At 35.9% G+C, this 21,022-nt stretch overlaps 1 protein-coding gene across 1 annotated transcript in view; it reads left to right on the top strand.

The window, feature by feature from the left end:
• The window catches only part of LOC104626765 (transcription factor SOX-6-like), a gene marked incomplete at its 3' end in the record, with an annotated part of 141,078 nt that overhangs the window by 9,769 nt on the left and 110,287 nt on the right, over positions 1 to 21,022 (top strand). The window contains exon 2 of the mRNA XM_010294785.1: positions 4,823 to 5,033. Within this exon, the coding sequence (XP_010293087.1) occupies positions 4,823 to 5,033 (211 nt within the window). The remainder of the gene's footprint in view (positions 1 to 4,822; positions 5,034 to 21,022) is intronic.

Genomic DNA, 21,022 nt, shown 5'->3' with positions numbered 1-21,022 from the left:
TGTAGTCAGAAAGAGTCTACCTCTTTATTTATACCAAGCCGTTGTTTGTAATTATTCAGAATTGTTTCTGCTGTTAACAATACTATATTTGAGCCATTCACAGCAATTCTAAAAGGAATGGCCAATAGGCCACTCATTGTTTACACTGGGCCGCCTGGAAAGCTGATGGGGCTAAGGACATTGCTGTTGGACCACATATCATCAAAGCAAACCTGGGATTGGTTAAAGAATTACACTGCCCCTCTAACTTGAAAAAGGCCAAGGATAGACCTAGGAAAGCTTTTACCATATTGCACTCAAAATATTAATGTTGTTTTCTCATTGACATATGAGTAGGGGGTTAGGTAGAGGTTTTAGGGGTAAGTAAAAGTATGATTTCATGCACAGGCTACCTACCTCTGTGAGCCATGCGTAGTATTTTAGTATTCATGCCTTGCTAATTTCTGGTTTTCTGTCTTTTGTGCATTTATTTATTTTTCTCCATTTTGCCCACTTTGAAACTTAATCCTTAAATTTTAATGGCTATATATAGGTATTTAAGGTGTTATAATAGGGACATTTTGTCAAAACACTAGGCACAGTGGGCTGAATGATCTGTAATAAAATTTTGTTTGTGCTAATGGTCTGGCAAGAAAATGTATACAGAAAAAATGCCCTTTATTTACCTTGATGTTAAAACCCAACTTTTCAAAAATAGAGTTAATTTTGTCCCTGCTGAATAGTAAGCAGCTGGAATAGTAAGATCAGTCCAGACTGAGTTTCTGTCTTCAGCTGCTGGGCAGTAAGATTTTCTGGTTTAGTCATATCTGCAAATAGATACTTATTCAGCTTAAAACATTTTTATATCTGACACAGTAAGGCAAAGTATAAAGCTTAAGATGCAAAATCGTCATACGGGTTGTTCCTTAGGTGGTCAGATTTATGCCTAATTTTGTGTAATAAGCTGTCTTTAAATTTTATTGTTTGCCAATTATCAAGGGCTAGTCTGGAAAAGCCACCGTTGTGCTGGGAAAAAATCCCTATGCAATACCCTTATGTATTCTGGTATGGGCATAAACAATTGTTCTACAATTATCCAGTATTAGCATGTGAGTGGGAGGATAGTTTTATAAGTCTAGGAAAGGTATGGTGGGATCCTGAGCAGTCTGCACCAAATGTCACTTTGGATCAAACTGAGAAGAAACCCACTTTGCTAGGTTATCTGTGGTAAGCAATACTTTTACCTAACTCTTTCTGTTAGGACCAAATTCAAAATTTTACAAACATACCTTTTTCTTAAATTTCTGCTTTTCTAAGCACTCCGTTCTTATTGGAAGTAAAATATGCTTCAGATGGGCATAATATTTTCATACTGACACTTTATTAATATGCTGATATTGTTCTATTTCTTGACTAATACAGTCAAGATTAAAAGTGTGTAGAGATTACTGTGACCAAGTTTCACCAGTGTTGGATGAAGAAGCATGCTCTGTTTTAAAACTTTTGTCCATAGAATAAATGTCTGATATTTATCTTATTACAAAATATTTTTCATTTTCCCCCCTCCTTACATGCATATCACTGAAATCGGGAAGAATAGCACACCTTGAAAAATGCACCTTTCAAAGGGACTGTCATGTGTTGAAGATATTATTTCAAGTTTAGACTTGAAATGCCATTTTACAGAAATACATGAATTTTAAACGTGAGAATTCAGGGTCATGCAGTGGATGAGGTGCTGGGACATAAATGTGACATGCATTGGTCCGCAAAATATTGCAAGGTCCACCAAGCAAATTAAAATCCTTAATAAATTTGCTGCAACTTTTATTTGATTTTCAACAAACCGAATGCTGCAGTAACCACTTCCCTTCAAATACAGTTGAGTCACCTTTCTAGAGAAAACAGAACAGAGGTGCTTCTCTTGCCCCACTGTTTTTTGATCTGTCTAGTTTGCCATGGATGTGAGGTCAATATAACCTGTTCATATGGCTGGGATAAAAAAGAAGGCTGCCAACATTAGACACGTTGGAGAAAAATTTCTATTCTGATTGCATAGATATAAAATTCTTTCTGAAGCCTTTTCAGTGTTTCATTGTAGCTACATTTTATTTCTAGATTATTCACAAATGTCTCTAGAATCATAGAATGCATGGGAATTGGTTTTGTTTCTTGTGGATAATTGTACATGCAGCTGATTTAGATTTTTCTAAATGAGTTCTGCTATTATTAGATAAGGTATTTGTACTGGACTGGTCTACAGTATTTCCATTTGCCCATTTAATCCCTTGAATGCCTTTCAGTTTGTGCAGTTTACTTGCTGAATCCTCAGCCGCTCCTTTTAACCATTTCTGATTTCAGCAAAAGATGGAAAGATTTTTTTCTGAAATATTTCAGAAAAGCTCAAGAAGTCATCCTTGCTGGGTTTCTTAGAGTGCCGATTCAGATAATACGCTGCAAATGTATTAGCCATTTAGTGACTTCAATACTATAGCTGTAGGGCCAAACTGAACCAAAAATATTAGGGATACCTTTTACTCTTTTATTTTTATTCTAAATTTTAATTACCTACAAACCTGACAATATGAAATAATCTATTACTTGAAAAGATCCTCGTTCTTGCACAGGCTGTCATTCTTCCTCCATTCCATAAATGTACATGGTTTGAAATGAATTTAAGCTTCTCATCATGATTATGGACATTACAGTCTTTTGGTCAAGAAAAAGAAGTGTGGATGTGCTACCTAACGGATGCTGGACTTGGAGGATCTTTCATTAGCAGTGAAGGACCATGTACGCATCCAGAAAAGGGACAGGCTAGGTTATCAGGAGGAAGAACATTCAGTCATTTCTACTTGCTCCACAGATTAGCCTTATCTTCTTGTTTCCGGCCTAAACAATAGATTTAGTGTTCCTTGCTGAGAGCATGAAAAACCCTGTATTAAGCCTGATGGGTACGCTTCATGTGCTGTAAGAGGACGTTGCTTTCTTGAGAACAAAGTCCTTTAAAATTACTAAGATGCTCTTATACTGTAGTCTTCAAAGGTGAAAATGACGTGTTATATAGTATTAATTCTTCACTGAGGAAATGTATTCTAGAAATTCAAGTTTTACACTTGAAAAATACTAGAAGATGCTTTTTTCATCTCTATGGTAACTTAGACCAAATTTTAAGAAAAACGCCAAGTAGTTTTCAGAAAGAATTGAAGATAAGAAAGCCTTCCTTTTCTAAAAACAACTAAATAAATTTCACTCTGTACCTGGTTTGTCTAAGCTATTATTGTCCTTTGTGGTATTTGATTATTTAATGAATACAAATGGGTGAAATGAAAGTTTCTTTAATGTTTGATAGATGAAAAAATGAAGGTAAAGTTTTTTTTTCCCTGTCACCTCTCTGTCTGCGCTTACAAAACCTCTGTCACTCCTACTGTGTTGACAGGGGTGCTGCTACTGTTGGGATGTGATAGCATCTTCTTCTAGTTTCCTGTCTTAGTGAATAAATACATTTTCAACATCATGAGCAAATGCTGCCTCCTTCTCCAATGGCAATAACAGTGCTGTGCTGATCATATGCTGCTGTGCTTGATGATGACTTGTCACCACCACCTTAGTTACCACACTTGCTCATTGTTAGTGTTAGTCCTTCTGTTACATTGCACAGCTACTTTTTAATCCGTTCAAGACGGAAGCAAAGGTTTATGTTTGATGTTGTTGCCGATGGTTAATGTTCTTTAGTCCATCTTTCTTCAGACCTTGTTTCACCTGGGACATTTCCCAACACAAGTTTCTTCTCTGTAGATGAGTATTTTCAGCTCATAGAGTGGTAGGAATATTATTGTTTGTGGGGAACACTATGCACTTTTTTGAGGAAGAATTTGTGCTCTTTTTAGCTGAAAGAGTGAAAGCAGAGATGCAGCAAATGTTGCGTGTATGGTTGGGACGATGAGGAGTCAGAGCCAGAGAAGTTCACAGAGGGGTTGACTGTTGGGTGGTATCATAAAACTGAGGAGAATTGACATTGCTCGTTGCTTTTTGATGCTTTTTTTCTTTTAGGTTATTGCTCAGATACTGCGTGTTATCTATTGACAAGGGAGATGAACCCTTTTTACTTTGTGTGTTTTTGACTATATAACACCTTCTCCGATACATGTAGTCTCAATACCTATGTATCAGCAAACATGATTTGTTCTGCCATAAACTCATTTCCTTGCTCATTTTTGACTACATTAGCCTGGAAAGTAACATCTCCTTTTTCTATATTAGAAGCATTACAACCTTAATTCTTTAAGAAAAGGGTTTAATTTAAAAAGCAGTGAATGAGCATGGGTAGACACATACCATAAGCTTTGTTTAACTGTGAAGTAGATTCCTTTCTCCTCAGTCATTATTGGCCTAACTCTTTTTCTAGTTTTAAAATGATACTGTTTTCCATTAGCTGAGGATCCATCCAGGAATAATTTGTCCTTGCCTGTATTTTCTCTCTCAGTGCTACATGTATTGCCTTTACTTAAGGAACTAAATAAAACTAAAAACTTAACACATTCACTGAAAAAAGTGTTGAAGTGCCTTGTTTCTGACAAGGAAAATCCTTGATGAGGGTGTCTCAGGCATGAAGTATGATCATTAGAAGCATGGAGAGGACTGGTCTTAAGGAAAAAAGAGCCCCTGTCAAGCACTGAAACTGAGAAACTAAAATCTAGAATCTCATTCTAGAAAGTGGAGTATACACGTAGGCTCATTAGCATTACAGAATAATAAATAATGCTTTCAACTTTTGCCTGTTTGAGATTTTTTTGTTGTAAGAGAATAGCTTATGTTTTCACATTGTATTGTTTCTTTGCAGGACTCAGAGAGTAATAAGTTATGTTCCCTATATTCCTTCCGAAATACCTCTACCTCACCAAACAAGCCCGATGAAGGAGGTCGTGACCGCAGTGAGCTAATGACCAGTGTTAATTTTGGAACACCAGAACGCCGCAAAGGAAGCCTTGCAGATGTGGTGGACACATTGAAGCAGAAGAAACTAGAAGAAATGACCAGGACTGAGCAAGAGGGTATGTGTTGGATAAGACTAATACGTTTTCCCCACGCCCAAACCCAACAGTTTTTATGGCACAAAGAATGTGTTGGGTATCAAGAGCCAGAAAATTGCATAATTGGCAAAGGCTAGGATAAAGTTATTCACAGGTTACCATGGCAATGGTAGTTTGAGACCTATTAGGGATTTTAGGCAAATATGCCAGTTTTTTCAAACTTTCTAAATTGTGTTGGCTGTCTGTGAATCAAAGCAAGAATGTCGGTATAGGTGAAAACTCAACTCTTGAAAGGTTATGATGAATTCATAACAACATTGTAGAGTTGTGGGGGATATTCTTCAGCGGTATTTGTTCTTTTAAAAGATAAATGTTTGGTTTAAACAATAGGCATGAATAGAACATGAGCTGGTTTGTTTTGCCTTAGAAATTCTCATCTTTCATCACCTTAATGACCCAGCATTTGTGGCTAGGGGAATGGGAAAGAGGTTTAAGTGTAAAGAGTACCTAGTTCTGACCTATACGTCTAGAATTGTGGCTGAAGAAATTTTTTTACAGTCTGCTCAGATATTGTTACAAGCGTTAAAAGAGAGAGATAAAAATGAGGACAAATCCTTGCGATCTAAGGCAGTTTATATATTCACTCCTCATTCAGATATTTTCACTGACTTTGCTAAGATTTTTGCCTTGATAGGAACTAAACATAATTGGAGAATGAGTTTATCAGTATATGTGTTCACATGGTCAGGGTCCACTATGAAAATCTCTCCCCATGTCCAGTAGAATGAATTCTTGGTTGCTTCTGCAACAATACCTTCTAGTCTGTGAGCTCATACTTGAGTTTGAACCAGGGAAGATGTGAGAGCAGGAGGCTCTGAAATACATAAACCGGTGTGGAGGCATCCGTGTGGATTCTGTTAGTTATTTTACCAGTGTTGTTTTGCAGAATTAAAAATAATCCAGGAAGAGTATTTGTAACTTAGTAGAATGACACGGCAGTAGAACTTTGTGATTTCTTTTTTCTTTGAAATATGAATGAGTTCAGAATGATTTTACCCCCTCAATTTCATGGTTTGGTCACAGTGCACTTCAAACAGTGCACTTTAGGATCCCTTGGCTCCATGTAGCAGTGTAGATTTCAATTAAAATTGATGCTGCTACAATAACATGTTTAAATATGGGATAAAATCATGTAGGGATGGAAGTAGGCTTTCAAATTTTTTGGCATAATTGTTAAATGCCAGCACATATATAAATGTGTTCTATAGGTGTCCTTTCTGAAGCTGGTGAAACATCTCTAAAGAGAGAATGTCCCAGATTCTTTACTACCATCTGTCTGTTTTCAGCTGTAAAGATCACTCTTTTAAAAATTACTTTCTTAGATTTAGTAGTTAGGCTAGGAAAACTATTTTAAATGTTACTTTGGCAAAGTTGATTTTTACAGTCAGTAGCAGTCATTCGGCACTCCATGCTAATCAAAGGTCTTGGCTCATACTTTGCTGCGGGAATATACAAGTTCCTGTTGATTATAGTGACACCACAGCTAAGACTTTTCCAGGAGTATACTGAATGGTGTGCTAATAAAAATGTGCATCAAAAAGTTTAAACATAGTATCTTACTGTAAGGATTCAAGCATTTCGTAGCTTATTTTTGTATGAATTCTCAAGAATCTTCTGCACTTCCTCCGTGTTATTATACACTAGTTGATTTAAGAGGTGTGTGCACAGCAGAGATCTCCCTTTCACTGAGTCTGAGCCTCCCATGCTGTATCTTCTCACAAGCTGCAAAATAAAGGTAATTTCTGATCTATAAAGTAATCTTGCCTTCTATGGACCATATTATACTGGAAAACTATTCTACAGTCTCCCTATATGTTCAAAGGTCATAGACTGTATTTTCATGTTCAGTTCTTTTCAGTCCATCCAGCATTTTCTGTACAAAAAAAGATCACTTCCATTTTACGGAAAATAATTAATGAACATCTGACTGGTACCATATAAACTAACACAGCAAAATCATTAATGGAAAGACTGGAAATTCTTTACAATGTTACACTTAGGAAGTTCAATGATTTTAAACTCGTGTGTAGACTAGGAATACCAAAATTCTTAGGACAGATTTGAATACCTATTTCAGTATTCAGAGGTTTCTCTGAATTAAAAAGAAGTAATATCTCCATGCTTGTTTGTTTGGAATAAAATAACATTTTAAAAATAATTACTATTTTAAGACTCTGATCTTTGTGACTGTGGGTGCTGCAACTGACTCAGTGCAGAGTCAGTTGGAGAAATGAGGTCTGAGATGATGAAAATGTTTTGCAATCTTATAGTCTCTTTTAAACAACCTAATTAATAGCCTAATCGCACATGTACCATACATGATGCTCCTTAATATCTATCATTTAAAATAGGATGTTTCTATGGAGTTTTTTTCTTAAAATGGTATGCAGCCAATGCTGTTGAGGAACCCTTTGTGTAATAAGTCCTGATCTGTCACGAAATTGCTTACCCATATTGGAAAACACCTACTGATTTTTTGAGCAAATAGATAGCATAATATAATTGCTTTAATGAATGTAATGGGGAAAAGACATGTATTTCTACTGTACACTACTGTGTAAAATCTGTGGGGCTTGAAATCTTGCATCACTCCTTTGGATAAATTAATAGTACATGTTAGCATCCTTTATAGGGAGGAGCTCCATGAACGTTGATGTAGCTGTGGGAATTGGGCTAACACAGGGTCATATATCAAGTTAATTGTAGAGTTAGAAGTGGAATAAAGAACTCAAGAATTCCAGTCATCTGTTCTAACCCCTGCGCAAGTACAGCAACAAGTCTCTCTTAATGTTATTGTAATAACTTTTTGATCCATCAGTAAGATCTGAATTTGAGTAATATGAGTTGCTGGTGTCAAATACTTAAATATTTTGTGGTATACCTTCAGATATTAGGTGTCTGTTATACTTGTATATACTACTTGTGGTCTCTGTTGTACCTCATAACATTGGAAAAGGTACAGTGAAAGACTTTATTATGTCTAAATAGATATATTTAATCAGAGTCCTTTGGCTTCTGAAAATAAGTTGTCTAATGAGAATTTCATCCGAGCAGCTGTGACTGAGGAGGTCAACATGCATTGCCTAAGAGAATATGGCCCAGCTGGTTAAATCTGGTTGTTGTAGTGATTTAAATGGTCAAGTGCTGCTTGTAATCCAGGACCGTCTGTTTGTAAAGGAAAGAGTGAGTGCTTCAGCATAATGTACAGCTGTTTTAATCTCTCTTTAATAATAGTGCTTCAGCCAGTGTCATGTCTTGTGTATAAATCTGGGAACATGAGCGCCTCATACAGGACTGAATATACCTTAGGTATGTTTCTAGCATTATTTGTAGTTTGAACAAAGATTACTAACGTCACAGGATAAACAACATTTTTTGACTTCATGGTCCAGTATTTGCATATTTTGTACATTAAGGCATTTTTTTTTCTTAATTTGTAGTGATTTGGAAATGAGAAAATTGATGAGAAAATTGTAACTGGGGGAAAAAAAAAAAGAATGCTACAAATGTTTAGAGTTAATTTGAGTCTGTAAAGACTTTGCTGACATGTGTTCTCATAAGACAGAAGAGGTCAGAAATGAACAGGTGTCTAATTTAATCAACAACACTAGACTCTAGGACCTCTTGGATAACTTCAATATATTCATCATCTTAGTTTTTCTATGAGGAGAAGGATTGTTTTACTGACTTTTTTCTTTGGAAGTGTCCCCCAGTACAACCAAGTATTAATTCTCTTTAGAGCTCAAATGAAGAGTTTATGCTAGATAGTATGGTGAGACTGCTTCTTTCCCTTTCTATCCCCCTTCAGTAAAAGACCTTTCTTTCAGAACGTTGCTTATATTACTTTTGTGAGACAGATTTACATTGCCTGGGCTGCCTGAATTCTAGGCTAAGAATTGGCTTCCGGACAGCTATCCTACCGTACTTCATCATAAGCCTCTACGAGCAATAATTAGTAGTACACATCTTGTCTGTAGCTAGGAGAGCAGATTTCCCCCTTTCAGATCTGGAATGCTAGGTTGGCAGGTCAGCTGGCACTTCTGAGCTGGAAACTGGGCATGTCATTTCTGCTAAGTGCTAAGCCCTCATTACTCAGGGCCTGGATTCCTAATTCACTTTTGACCTTGATTCTGAGCGATGTATACAGTATCATTATTCAACCAAGCTCAGTTCACAATTCTAGCACAAGCTTTTTATAAACTGCTTCCCATTCTTGTTTCCTCCTTGAAGACCATAGTTGAACATTCAGAGATCAAAGATTTTTACGTATGCATGTTGGAATAATGAGCATCTATATAAAGAGTAGTATATTCATAAATTTCCATCTATTCTCTGTCATGTGCACCTGTTTGTAACTCTTTCTCTACGGGTGGATATATGTAACTCATAGTGATATATAATACGTCTAAAGATATCTACATTAAAAATTAAGAATTCACATGTATTATTCATTTTATATGCAATAGGGAAAATCTTACTACACTACTCAGTAGTGGTGGTTTTTCTGATTTTGTATTTTGGTTTTTTTTTTCCTTTCAGCTTCATTAGTTAATAATAATTGAAGGCTTTCTTTTATATTGACTTAAAATAGATTAACACTTCCCCTATAAATTTTTCTATCATGCCAGTAAGGGCAGTATACTCAAGTATTGAACACACAAATATGTACATATTTCCTGTTGACTTCACACTGGGAAATAAAGAAACTTAAACTCTCACATACTGTGTTTTATAACCGGACACCGGTAAACCATTTTTGTGTAATTTTATGCAGGATTTTTTGTTGTTGGGGGTTTGAGGTTGCTTTTGTTATTGTTTTTTTGTTTTGTTTTTTTTAATGGGATCTCTGGGTGCTATATTGTATTAAATGAATGGAGAGTTTCAGTTTTGTATTCTTTTTTTAAGCTGGCCACAGCTGAGAACAGAGTTCAGGCATACACACTTGTTTTCTGGTATAGATTTAAGCACAACCTTTGAGGACATTACATGTCAGGAGTTGTCTTTTGTGGATCAGGTCTAGAAGTGAACTACTGTGGTCAATGAATATTTTTGAATGTTTTTCAGAAGTTTTATTGAGATTTAATTCAAGTTATCTGTCTTGTGGTGTGCTCTATACCCACACTTTCCACTGATGAAGGCATGATCCCTGCTTGTCCTAATACACCTGGCATTTATAGACCCTTGTTCTTTATTCTTCAGTTTTCTTGATGGCTACAGATACTTTGTTCTGTTTCAAGGCTTTAAAAATGTTACTGGGATTTGACATGAGGATTATCCAAACTAATTGTTAAAAATTAATTAATACTACTGTTCTATTTTTTGTGATACCTGTGGAATTTGTAAATGGTAACCGGGGTTTCTCTCAGCTAGAAACAAGCCCTTTGAATGTGAAAAAACCAATGTTTTTCAGAATCCTTTCATCATCTCTGAAAAACCTTGCCAAATCTCATTGTGTTTCTCTTCTTAAAAATATTTTTTGGTAAGGAAATTCAGAATCAGTTATGTACATAGTTAATTTAATACATAACATCTACTTGCTTTGTGGCAGAAGCCATATACAGTGTTATCTAGGCTGAGGAATTTTTTTCTGCTAAGCTCCAAACATGCTTCCAAAATAAAAACACAAAAGCCCAAAAATCCACACCATAAATAGATGGCTCGGATCAAGTTAGAGGAGAGATATGAGGCACATTTTCCTAAACCACTGTTTTCTTGAATTACTTACCTCTTCACCATATAATTAAAAGCAACTCACTGTCTCTCTTTTTTTTTCATCCAATGATCTTGGTAAAATCACATTGGTCATTCCTTTTTCTTGTAATTTATGTTGCTGTTTTAGAAAAATATTTCTTCTATTTAGAGAAGCCTTATACATCATAAATTTTCTAAGAATTCATTTGTTAAAGTGTACAGTGAATTCCTATGTCTTAATGTATTAAATTAAAGTAATTTAGGACGTTTTAGGAACATTACCACAAAGAAAGTGGTTTCTAGGGTTATTTTCCTGGTAACTAAAAGAAGATGTAGCCTAGTTTCTCTCTGAGGTATTTGATTTTTTCTATCAAAAATTCATTCTTGTCTGAAACAGAAATAACTTCAATGAACTTGTTTTAATGACATTTAGAACGCAACATGTGTTTAGGTAATTTTTTTTTTTTTTTCAAAGGCAGATCCAGCCTGTGTAACCATACTATATCTGGTCATTAATATTTTGACTCATATTTTTGTTTACCCTTCTAGGTATATGAGAATTTATGGTTTCTATTATTTCCTGTCTTATATCCTTTAAGTCTTTCAGAGTACACTTGTGTGATTAAACGCTTTCTCATAGTTTTTATTTAAGAAACTGGCACATGTTATCATCTTTCCACCTTATCTTTGCATTTATCATCTGGCTGCCTACATTACAATCTTGCCCAGTGTTGTAGCATTTGAACATTTAGTCATCACTCGCAGGTTCTGTGTGGATTACAATATAATAATTCTTCAGCATTTTTCAGTATGCCTCATGCTGCATTTGAAAGTTTCCCTTCAGTTTTCTTTGTTCTGAAATTTGTTCATAGCACGGAAATGGGGAACAGTACTGGCTTTTACATAGGTATCATGAAGAATGACATCTCTATGAATAGTCAATAGATTATGGAGACCATCCTTTTTGCTAAAGGGTTTTCATATCTCTTCAGTTCTTATGGCTAATTCAGGATTATCAACAAGAATGTGCTGAGTGTGATAGTAGCATTTTTCATAAGATGATCTGCTGGAAGTTGAACAGAAATAGCTACATGAGGACCTGTCAGGTGAAAATACACCTTGGTTACTATCAGGCAGTTACCTAGATGTAGGATCTATGGCATTTTATGGAGCTTCTACTTTTATGGAGGTTCTGTTTTCCAATGCAGATTGTTTTCCTGAAGCTTTATACCTCTGCATCTCTACAAAATTGTTGCTTTTGCCAATAGAATTAATCACAGCTTGAATCCTTACGTGGGGAGAGTCTGAAATTCAGGTCTTAATTCTGAAGATTGGGACATCCCTTCTAGCTATGATAATTCTTTAAAATATTTTTGGGTAGATGTTTACTTTTGCCATTTTGAGATGCTCACATTACATTGAGGAAATGTCTTTATTCAGCCCTGAATATTTGAGATGAGGAAAATCCTTTTCATTAGAACAAATGAGCTTTCAGCCTTTCCTCATTGTGTCTGAATTTGAGCTGTAGACAGGGACAGATTAAACTGAAACAGGCTGAGATCTTCTCAACCACAGCATCTATTGACCATTCCAACCAGTTCCTCCCCAGTGATTTTATTTTCCATTGTCTTACCTTCAGGGGTCATCTCATTTTTTTTTTTAATCCCTCTGTACCTCTCAATTCTGACATCATCCACTGCTGGATACAATTTAGTTTAATTTAATTTAATTTTTACTGTGTGATAAATTGTCTCCATGCTTCCATTTTACATAATTTTCTGCGCTATGCTCCTCTATATTTTTGTCTCCTTTTCAGACATGTTATAAGATCTGCTAGCTTTACACTATTTGTATGTTATTAGTGTTATGAAAACATTATTAATAAAGCATATCTAAAAAGCCAGCTTTTTCCTTAGGCAGTAAGAAATGCAAGTTCAGTATGAATGGGTACAACTGACATTGGGCTCTGTGGTGAAGAATGAGAGTGAGTAAATAGCTGTAAAAACATGGAGAGTTGCTTCAGTTGTGTGATCTTGGCAGCAGAAAAATAAAGTCAAACTTCATTGGTTTCTGATGTACTGTGACACAAAGAATGTTATGATCAGATCACGCTTTAAAATGAGAACTGAAATACATTTTGTAGTTATCAGGTTCATAGTTGGGACTAGACTGCAATACTTCCTGTCCTAAAATCGCTAATGTAAATATAAAAATATGAGGGAAAGATAGGGCTCGAATGTGGTCGATCTTCTGTGCCATTGTATTTTCCAAGTTCTGTAGGGTGAATGACTTCAAATTTCTTTGGTGATGAACTTTAGTTTTAGTTGTCCTGCTGTTTTGCAACAGGGCCTAAAAGTGCTTTAAGTGCTTGTGACTGGGATAATGAATGAAAATATCTTTCCAGCACTGAGAGTATTGCATTAGACTGAATAGTCACCTTACTTGTAAAAGCACTATTAGCGAGGGGCAGCTGTAAGTAAGGATAACGATTTGTGTCCAGTGCTTATTTACTGAAAATTGTAAATGTATTATTTATTGAGAGCTCTCCAGACAGTGCTTGTCAGAATAAAAATGTCAACTCTAAGCAAAATGTTATAATACATAATAAAAATGCTAGGTACGCACTTTAGAGATACAGCTAATTAGATCTGCTTTTCTTGAAGAAATGACAGTAAAAATGCTCAGGAACATATACATTTTAAATGCTGATATATTCCTTATTTTTCTATACAGTATTTGGTTTAGATACCTTATCATTACTTAAAAATAATTTTGACAACTTTATTTGGTTGCCACAAGAGACACAGAGGCATTCGATGCCTGGCTGCACGAGGCAGCTACATGCTCAGGCTGTCTTGTTCATCTAACGGAGCGAGCAGCTACTCTCACCTCTGTGTTTTAGTTTGAAACTCCAAGGTGCCAGTTCTTTCGTGAGGGGAAACCTGCCTCCAGTGGAAACAACAAACAGTTATTAAGATTAGTCTTCAGCCATGCTAATTAACCCCAAACAAATATTAGTTGTTAAAGAATCTATTATTCAAATATACAAGTAAGAATCAGAAAAGAAAAAAAAATTCTTTTTTTTTCTGTTGAAAATACTACTTTATTTAAGTATTTTTTAGATATTTTTATTTTCCTTGAAATTTGTAATGAGAAGAATTTGAGTTTAAAAAATTTGGAAACCTTCTAGAGTGTTTATAAAGTGAGGGAGGGAATTGGATTTTGAGTTTATAATTTTTACAAAGAACTGCTCAGTTCAGCATCATAAAATTTGTCATCATTAAAAGCAGCTTTCTTCTTTCAAATATATCAGCCAATACGTGAAGGAGCCTTACTGTGTTTATTTCAGCAGTGCTGTATCCATGTTCTCCTGCACTCAAGTTGCCATCAGTTTCACAGAGCCAGAGAATCACGGAATGGCTGAGCTGGGAAGGCACCGCTCCCCATTGTCCGGTCCAACCCCAACTGCTCAGAGCAGGATCACCTAAAACAGGTTCCTCAGGGCTCTGTCATATCAGTTTTTGAATATGTCCAATGATGGGAATCTCCACAACCTGTTCAGTGTTTGGTCATCCTTACAATAAAAAAGGTTTTTCTTATGTTTCAAGGGAATTTTCTGTGTTTCCATTTGTCCCCTTTGCCTTTGGGCTTGTCACTGGGCACCACTGAAAAGAGTGTGGATCTGTCATCTTTACTCCCACCATCAGATGTTTATATATTATTGCCTGGAGCCTGCTCTTTTCCAGGCTAAACACTCATGGCTCTCTCAGCCCTTCTTCATGAGAAATGCTCCCATCGGTTGTCTTGTGGCCCACTGCTGGACTGTCTCCAGTATGCCCATGTCTTTCTTGTACTGGGGAGCCCAGAACTGGACACAGTACCCCAGGTGTGGTCTCAGATGTGTTGTTTTTTTTTAAGGCCTTTAGTTCTGCACTGTGGGACTGATCTGGTACCTTTAAAGCCAAGAAGGGCTTTATCATGAACTTCAACAGTAGTATGCTCAAGCCCTGTCTGAGTCCTATTCATCTGTCTAATTTGAGTTTTAGCCCTGTGTGTGTGCTCTCACGTCCCAGTGTGTAGGTGATGAGCACAAATTGAAAACCAGGAACAAAACGTAATTCAGTGTTCTGAACTACATGTTTCTGTGCTTCATAAGTGTATTTTGGACTGTGATGAATCCTTCTAGTTCCCTTTTGTAGCCCGGCTTCTTCCTTATTTACTCATTGGCATGTTGATTTCCAAAATGAAGCAAGAATTAATAGTAATTAATGTGTCAAAATTTTCCCTATTCTGTATTACTTTAATAACATAAAGAATTGGTGGTGTTTCTGTAGAGTTCAGATTGTGATATTAATGAAAAAAGAAGGAAATAGCCCTCGTTAAATATAGTTGTGAGGGCAAGTACTGTGAAAACATCTGCAGATAGCTCCTGTTAGGATTGCTCTGTCCTGACTAGCAGCACCCATTCTGCTGCAGTCTTGGGTCAGTCTTTAACACAGGTTGCAAATCAGTAAAGCCGTGCCAAAATGTGTTGTTCTACAGCCTAGGATTTTGGAATGCATCTAATAGCTGTTTTCTTTCATTAATCAAAATATATTTTTAGTTTTACTTACATGGGTGCCCAGAGTTCCTGGACACAGTGCTCGATGTATGAATGCATGTTTATTTTCCTCTTCCTTTTTGGTAGCTATTTTACTTAATGCTTTACATAACCATTTCGACATGAAGCTATAATGTGCTGCTGCCTGCTCACATTTCTTAAAGAACTTGATGTGACATCACCTTCTACGGTGAATCATGATCTTCACTGAACCTAAAAAAAACCATCTTGAATGCTCTTCTGTCTTTCATTTGTTTGAAAATGTTGAAGCAAGCAGGCTCTTTCACCCATCTGGAGGAACTCTGAATACTACAGTCTAGCGAGCCTGCAATGGCACCAAAAATACTGAGAGCTCTGTAGTGAATTTCTTGTTAGTCTAACACCACCTTAAGACTGAATTCTGTTTGCATTTATAGCTATGCTGTATATCTTAGGGGATATGAATGAGGGCAGAATTTGGCTCTTTCTACTCTATCTTCAAATTTACCTTCATTTTCAATGTTTAAAACAGCTCTGGTTCTCAGCGTAGGTCTTAGCAGTCCTTATCATATCTTAAATATGTAACAAGCAGATTACTTTTAAATATTTACAGTGAAACAAAACCTAACACATTGGGCAGAGGTTTGTTAAAATGTCAGAAGAACTTGCCGTAGTGAAAAATAAATATTGAACCAAGTTTATTCCTGAGCTGACTCTATTAATTTCAATGGAATTACTGCTGGAGTAGTTCTGAGAAAATCCGTCTAGATTTTGTACCATAATTTTAATGTTTTTTTAACAGAACTTTGAATAGCTCAGAAGTAATTTTGGAGTTCTGGCATGCACATGCATCACTAAGTAAAATAAGCTTCCTTTACTTCAGTTTCTGTTTCCTCTGTGGACTGTTTGTGTTTTTAACTGTTTAAATGCGGTTGTTGCAGCTTTATTAATAGGTTTGGTTATATTTGCAGTTATACTTGTAATTAAAAATTTAGTCGGAGCATTGGTTCCTCCAAGTTCCGGCGTATCTGTTGTTTCTGCCATGTAATGGCTAGACATCGTATCATGTCTGTTGCCTTTCTGTGTATCAGATAACACAACAGACAATGGCCAGGCATACCACCTCAAAAATCAAACCAATTTGTTAATGGACTAACAAAGCAATGTAATAAGCATCTCTATTCAGTTATTTTCCTCAGCTTTCAGTTATTCCTTAGAGCAAGAGTAGCTAGTGCTGTATCAACAAATTATTTGATGACAATAATTTGGCTGATGAGAATACAAGGAAAAAGCCCTAATCTAATTAGAAAACACTGTATATTAGGTGGCAAAACGTGGCTAATATTTTATCTTTTATTGTAAAACTGCAATTTGCAACTTTTGGTAGTTAACGATTTTTATGTCCCTCCCTCCCCCTCCATGCCCACTAAATCATTAAAAAAAAAGACCAAAAAGAGACTACAGGATTTGAAACACAGTGGCCCTGAAGTGACGGGAAAATGGCCAAGGTGTCACAGCTAATTTCTGACCCTGCTTTATGAGTTCTGCTGTTCCTTATTCCCCTTGTCAGTCTGTGAATCCCTGAGGCTGTACAAACTGGCCTAACATCACTCCACTCCAGTTTTATATCCTCTTTTAATAATGTTGAGTCTATTCTGTCCAACTTTGATTCAGACAACCTGCTTGTCTTGAAAAAGTGATATATTTAATCAGTGGCTCTGTCTCCAGCATAGCTCCCACTGCGTGAGACTAGAGCCAAAGAGTAGTGCAGTGGCCTGTCACTTCTGTTTGAATAGGTAATGTGGAGCCGTTCAGCCGAAGAGACAGGAGCTGGAACTGCTTGTTAGGACACATGATCAAAAGCCACTCTCTGCTTTCTGCCAATCAAACCTCATGTCGCCTTGTGGGGCAGACATTAAATAGATTTTTCTGCCGTACACTGTGGGCACTTTGCCAGTTTGACATGTGAACTGTTACAAAAGATACCAGAGTTTCCACTGCTTGCTGGCTGCTTTTAAATATTACCAAGCCCTTGCTGTCCAACGTAGAATATTTTAAATAATGGATTATGATAAATTTCCACTACTATTAGGTAGTCTCCTTTCTGCTCCCAACAACTCAAAAATATTTTAAAAATCAAAACTCTAAGCTGGTTTCTGATAACAAACAAGCAAACAAAAAACTGTTGAACAACCCTATGGCACATAGATTTGAACATGATTATTGTCCGAGAATTGCAGTCAGTTATGGCTTTCACTGGTGCAGTTTTGAATATTGTTTCTGTTTTTTTTCTTTTTACATTATTTAATTAGATTTTCCTAGTTGAGATCATAGCAATATTTTATTATTATATTTATGTGGAGGGATATTAAAATTGGCTTGTTTTGTAAATTAGGTTGAATTTATTTATTGTGTTTGTTGGCTGCCAGTGCAAATATAAATGTCTTAAAATGGCTCTGTAGTTGTTTTTAGTTATACTTTCCCTTGTTTTTTTCCTCTTTGTCTATTACCCTTCATAACCACCTCAGCTCTTGTGCCCATGGCAACAACACTCAGTGGTGGAGGCTAACAAAGATGACATTTAGGCTTTGCCTAAGTAATGAATATTCTTTTGTAACTTCCAGGGCCACTGAATTTATGTCATTTTTTAGAGTTCCCCAGTACCTAGATAGCTGCTTCTATTACTATACTTGCAGTCATGATATTCAGATATTTACTCCCTTGTTCTTGCTCTTCCTTATATAATATCTTCTTTTTTTTTTTTTTTTTTTTTTGAGTAAAACATTTTTACCAAAACATACCATGGCAATCTAGTGGAACTCATTTAAACAGTGAGCTACACATAAACAGCTGCTCCTTCAATAAGCCATTCTTTATAATACCCTTATTACCTTCTAGTGTCTCAAATTCTGATTAGTCAACAGTGCTGATTACTGTATGGCATTCCACTGCCCATCTTCCTTCTGCTCAGCTGCTCATGTCTTAGCTGTTACGTGATTACAACACAACTTGTGCATTGTTTCTCCAAGTTGTTCTTCATATTGTATATCTTTAAAAAAACAACTAAACCCTCTTGAGGAGATGGAAAAATTTATTTTGAGTCACTATGAATTCCCTGAAACTCTGTGAATTGTTTTTGTACAACTGTGATCTTCACAGTCTGTGAGCTCTGCAACTTTGTAGCAGGATGAGTAAGTTCTTTAGAATTGCAAGGGTAATCTATAAATAAATTCCAGTTAAAAGAAGTTTAGAAAAACGACGGTTAGTTATCGTGGAATTTGTAATATTGCAGAGCAGGAGAAACCTAAGACTGTGTTTTAAAGAAAATACCCAAAACCAAAACCCAAAACACGCATAGAGCTTTGTCCTAGAGTGGCTTTTGCAAAAATCTCTGGGTTCAAACATCAGTAACAACAGAGCTACGTCAGGAGAAAGCAGTTTGGAAGAGGTATCCCCAGTAATACATGCTGAGTTTCAGAAAGGTGTGTAGTGGTAGAAGGAATGCACAGAAATAAAACGGGAAGAGAAGGAATTGTATCACCTGATATCTCTGGTTTCTGGTCAAAGCAGCAAACACATAGCTTTGTCAAGGCCATTAAAACTTTGTCAGCTGGTTTGCAGGTGAATAGCGCGGTAGTGACCCTTGCTGTGGCTCCATAAGCCCGTGCAGCCCCGTAGAATCAAGTCCTGGTGAGTATGAAACGCTGACACACTCAAAATGCAACCCCATTAAAGGCCTTAAAGCTGTCATTGTGCTCTGGAGCCTGTTCTGAAAATAGCAAAGCTCTTTTTGTAAATTAAAATCGGTGTGAATGGGAACAGATGTTGACATGCTTTACTTTATCTGCAGGGATCCCCGTTAGGGGGGAGAGGGTCAGTGAGGTTAGATGGTAGGAATTACTGCAAATGTGCAAAGGATGGGATGGTCTAATGTAGACATTGTCTTTGGTTTTATGTAGAGCTGTAGTAATATCCAGTGGTTACTTCTGGTTGCTGATAAGTCTGTATACAAGGGAAGATGATTGTGTAATACCTTTAATTCCTTGGAGAACGCTGTCCCCTTTTCTATCGGTTTACAGAGATAAAGGGGAGGGATGCTCGCCCTGTTTTTCAGAGTTGCTGAAATCTGGGTTCCAAGAGATTCTGAGTGACCTCAATTCCCATTTACTTCCCTATTACCTGAGCTCAGGACCTCATGGAAGGTGCTTAGCATATCCTAAGTTCAATGCACAAAAAAATTTGTATTCAGTCTGACATTAGGTAGCATTTTTGGTATTTCAGCATTACTTTTTAAGATTTTGGGTGAACTCCCATGTTGCGTTAGAGTCATCATCAACTTTTAATAGTTTTTGAAATAAAAAAGTAGTTCTATTCTGAAATGTGCAATTTATTAAATAGCTTTGCCAGTCAATCTAAATAAATTCTTGCTGAGGATTTTTCCTGATTTAAAAAAAAAATAGCAAAGGATGAATTTATTTATAAGAACTGTAATAGTTTCCCTCAATTCCTTTTATATTTTAGATTACCTTATAATTTTCTAAATCTACATGAACAATAATGATCAATTTTGTCAGTATTATTCACACCTTTTATTAATTTAGCATAGATGAATAAATGTGAATGTTGTGAAGAGTTGATTGGGAATAGATTTTAAATCTGACAGTTAGATTACAGGGTAACTAAGAAAAAATGGCTCTTTCACTAGGTACCTAGTAATTTAATTCTTGTTTGAAATTATTATAATTTATTACAGTGTGTGGGTCCTAATGAATGTCTACTATTAAATGAAAAGGAGAAATTGAAATTATGAAATTCTTTTAACTTGTATCTTAAAAATCCTCTTAAACAATTCAGTAGATATTAATAAGCAATGTGGTTTTCTTTCCCTTTTACGTAAGTGCAAACAAAAACATTTTTGATGGTACATAATGATATCAGATGAGTGCTGCTGCAGAATCTTAGTTAGAATCAAGACTGTCTTAAAATAGGATGGAATAATATTATGTGATGAAAAATATCTAATATTTTCTATTTTGATTAGACATTTAGACTTTAACATGAGTCCTTCTTCAAAGAAAGCTCAAAATCATTCTCCAGTTTTACCTTTGTTAGAAATGCAAAAATGTGTGTACTGAGAAATTAAAACTTCTCAGCATTTTTCATGCTGAAGGAGTCGGTCATCAAGGCTTGAGACTATAATAAAGAATTATTCATTTACTATCATATAAGATTATTTTTCCACTTTCCTTGTTAACTTTGTTTTGAAAAATGGGTAGGAGAACTTGGTAGAAATGGGTAGGCATTTCCAAATAAATGGAAAATGGGTAAGTATTTCCACATAAATGGAGAATAGGTAGGCATTTCCAAATAGATGTGAAGAATGGCCTATAGTGACGTTTTCAATAAGTGATGGAACACAAATTGTGATGTATCTTTGTTAAAAGGATGAGCACAGATTAGAAAATTCTTAGATACAATGTATATCAGTTCATACTACTGTAGCTCACATAAAATTAGGCCACTGATGGGGTTATATCAGGATAAAATCTGTTTAAAGAATAGAAGGCTTCTAGTTTTGTCTGTACATACCACAGTATCTAAAATTACGGGAGCATTATATAAGAATCTGATGAATAAAAAAAGGTTAGAGGTTTCAGTGGAAATTTTGTTTGTAATTACA

Source organism: Phaethon lepturus, unplaced genomic scaffold, assembly GCF_000687285.1.
Source record: "Phaethon lepturus isolate BGI_N335 unplaced genomic scaffold, ASM68728v1 scaffold10369, whole genome shotgun sequence".
NCBI classification, from domain to species: Eukaryota; Metazoa; Chordata; class Aves; order Phaethontiformes; family Phaethontidae; genus Phaethon; species Phaethon lepturus.
The sequence above is the reverse complement of the archived record's forward strand: the minus strand, read 5'-3'. Positions and strand labels throughout refer to the sequence as shown.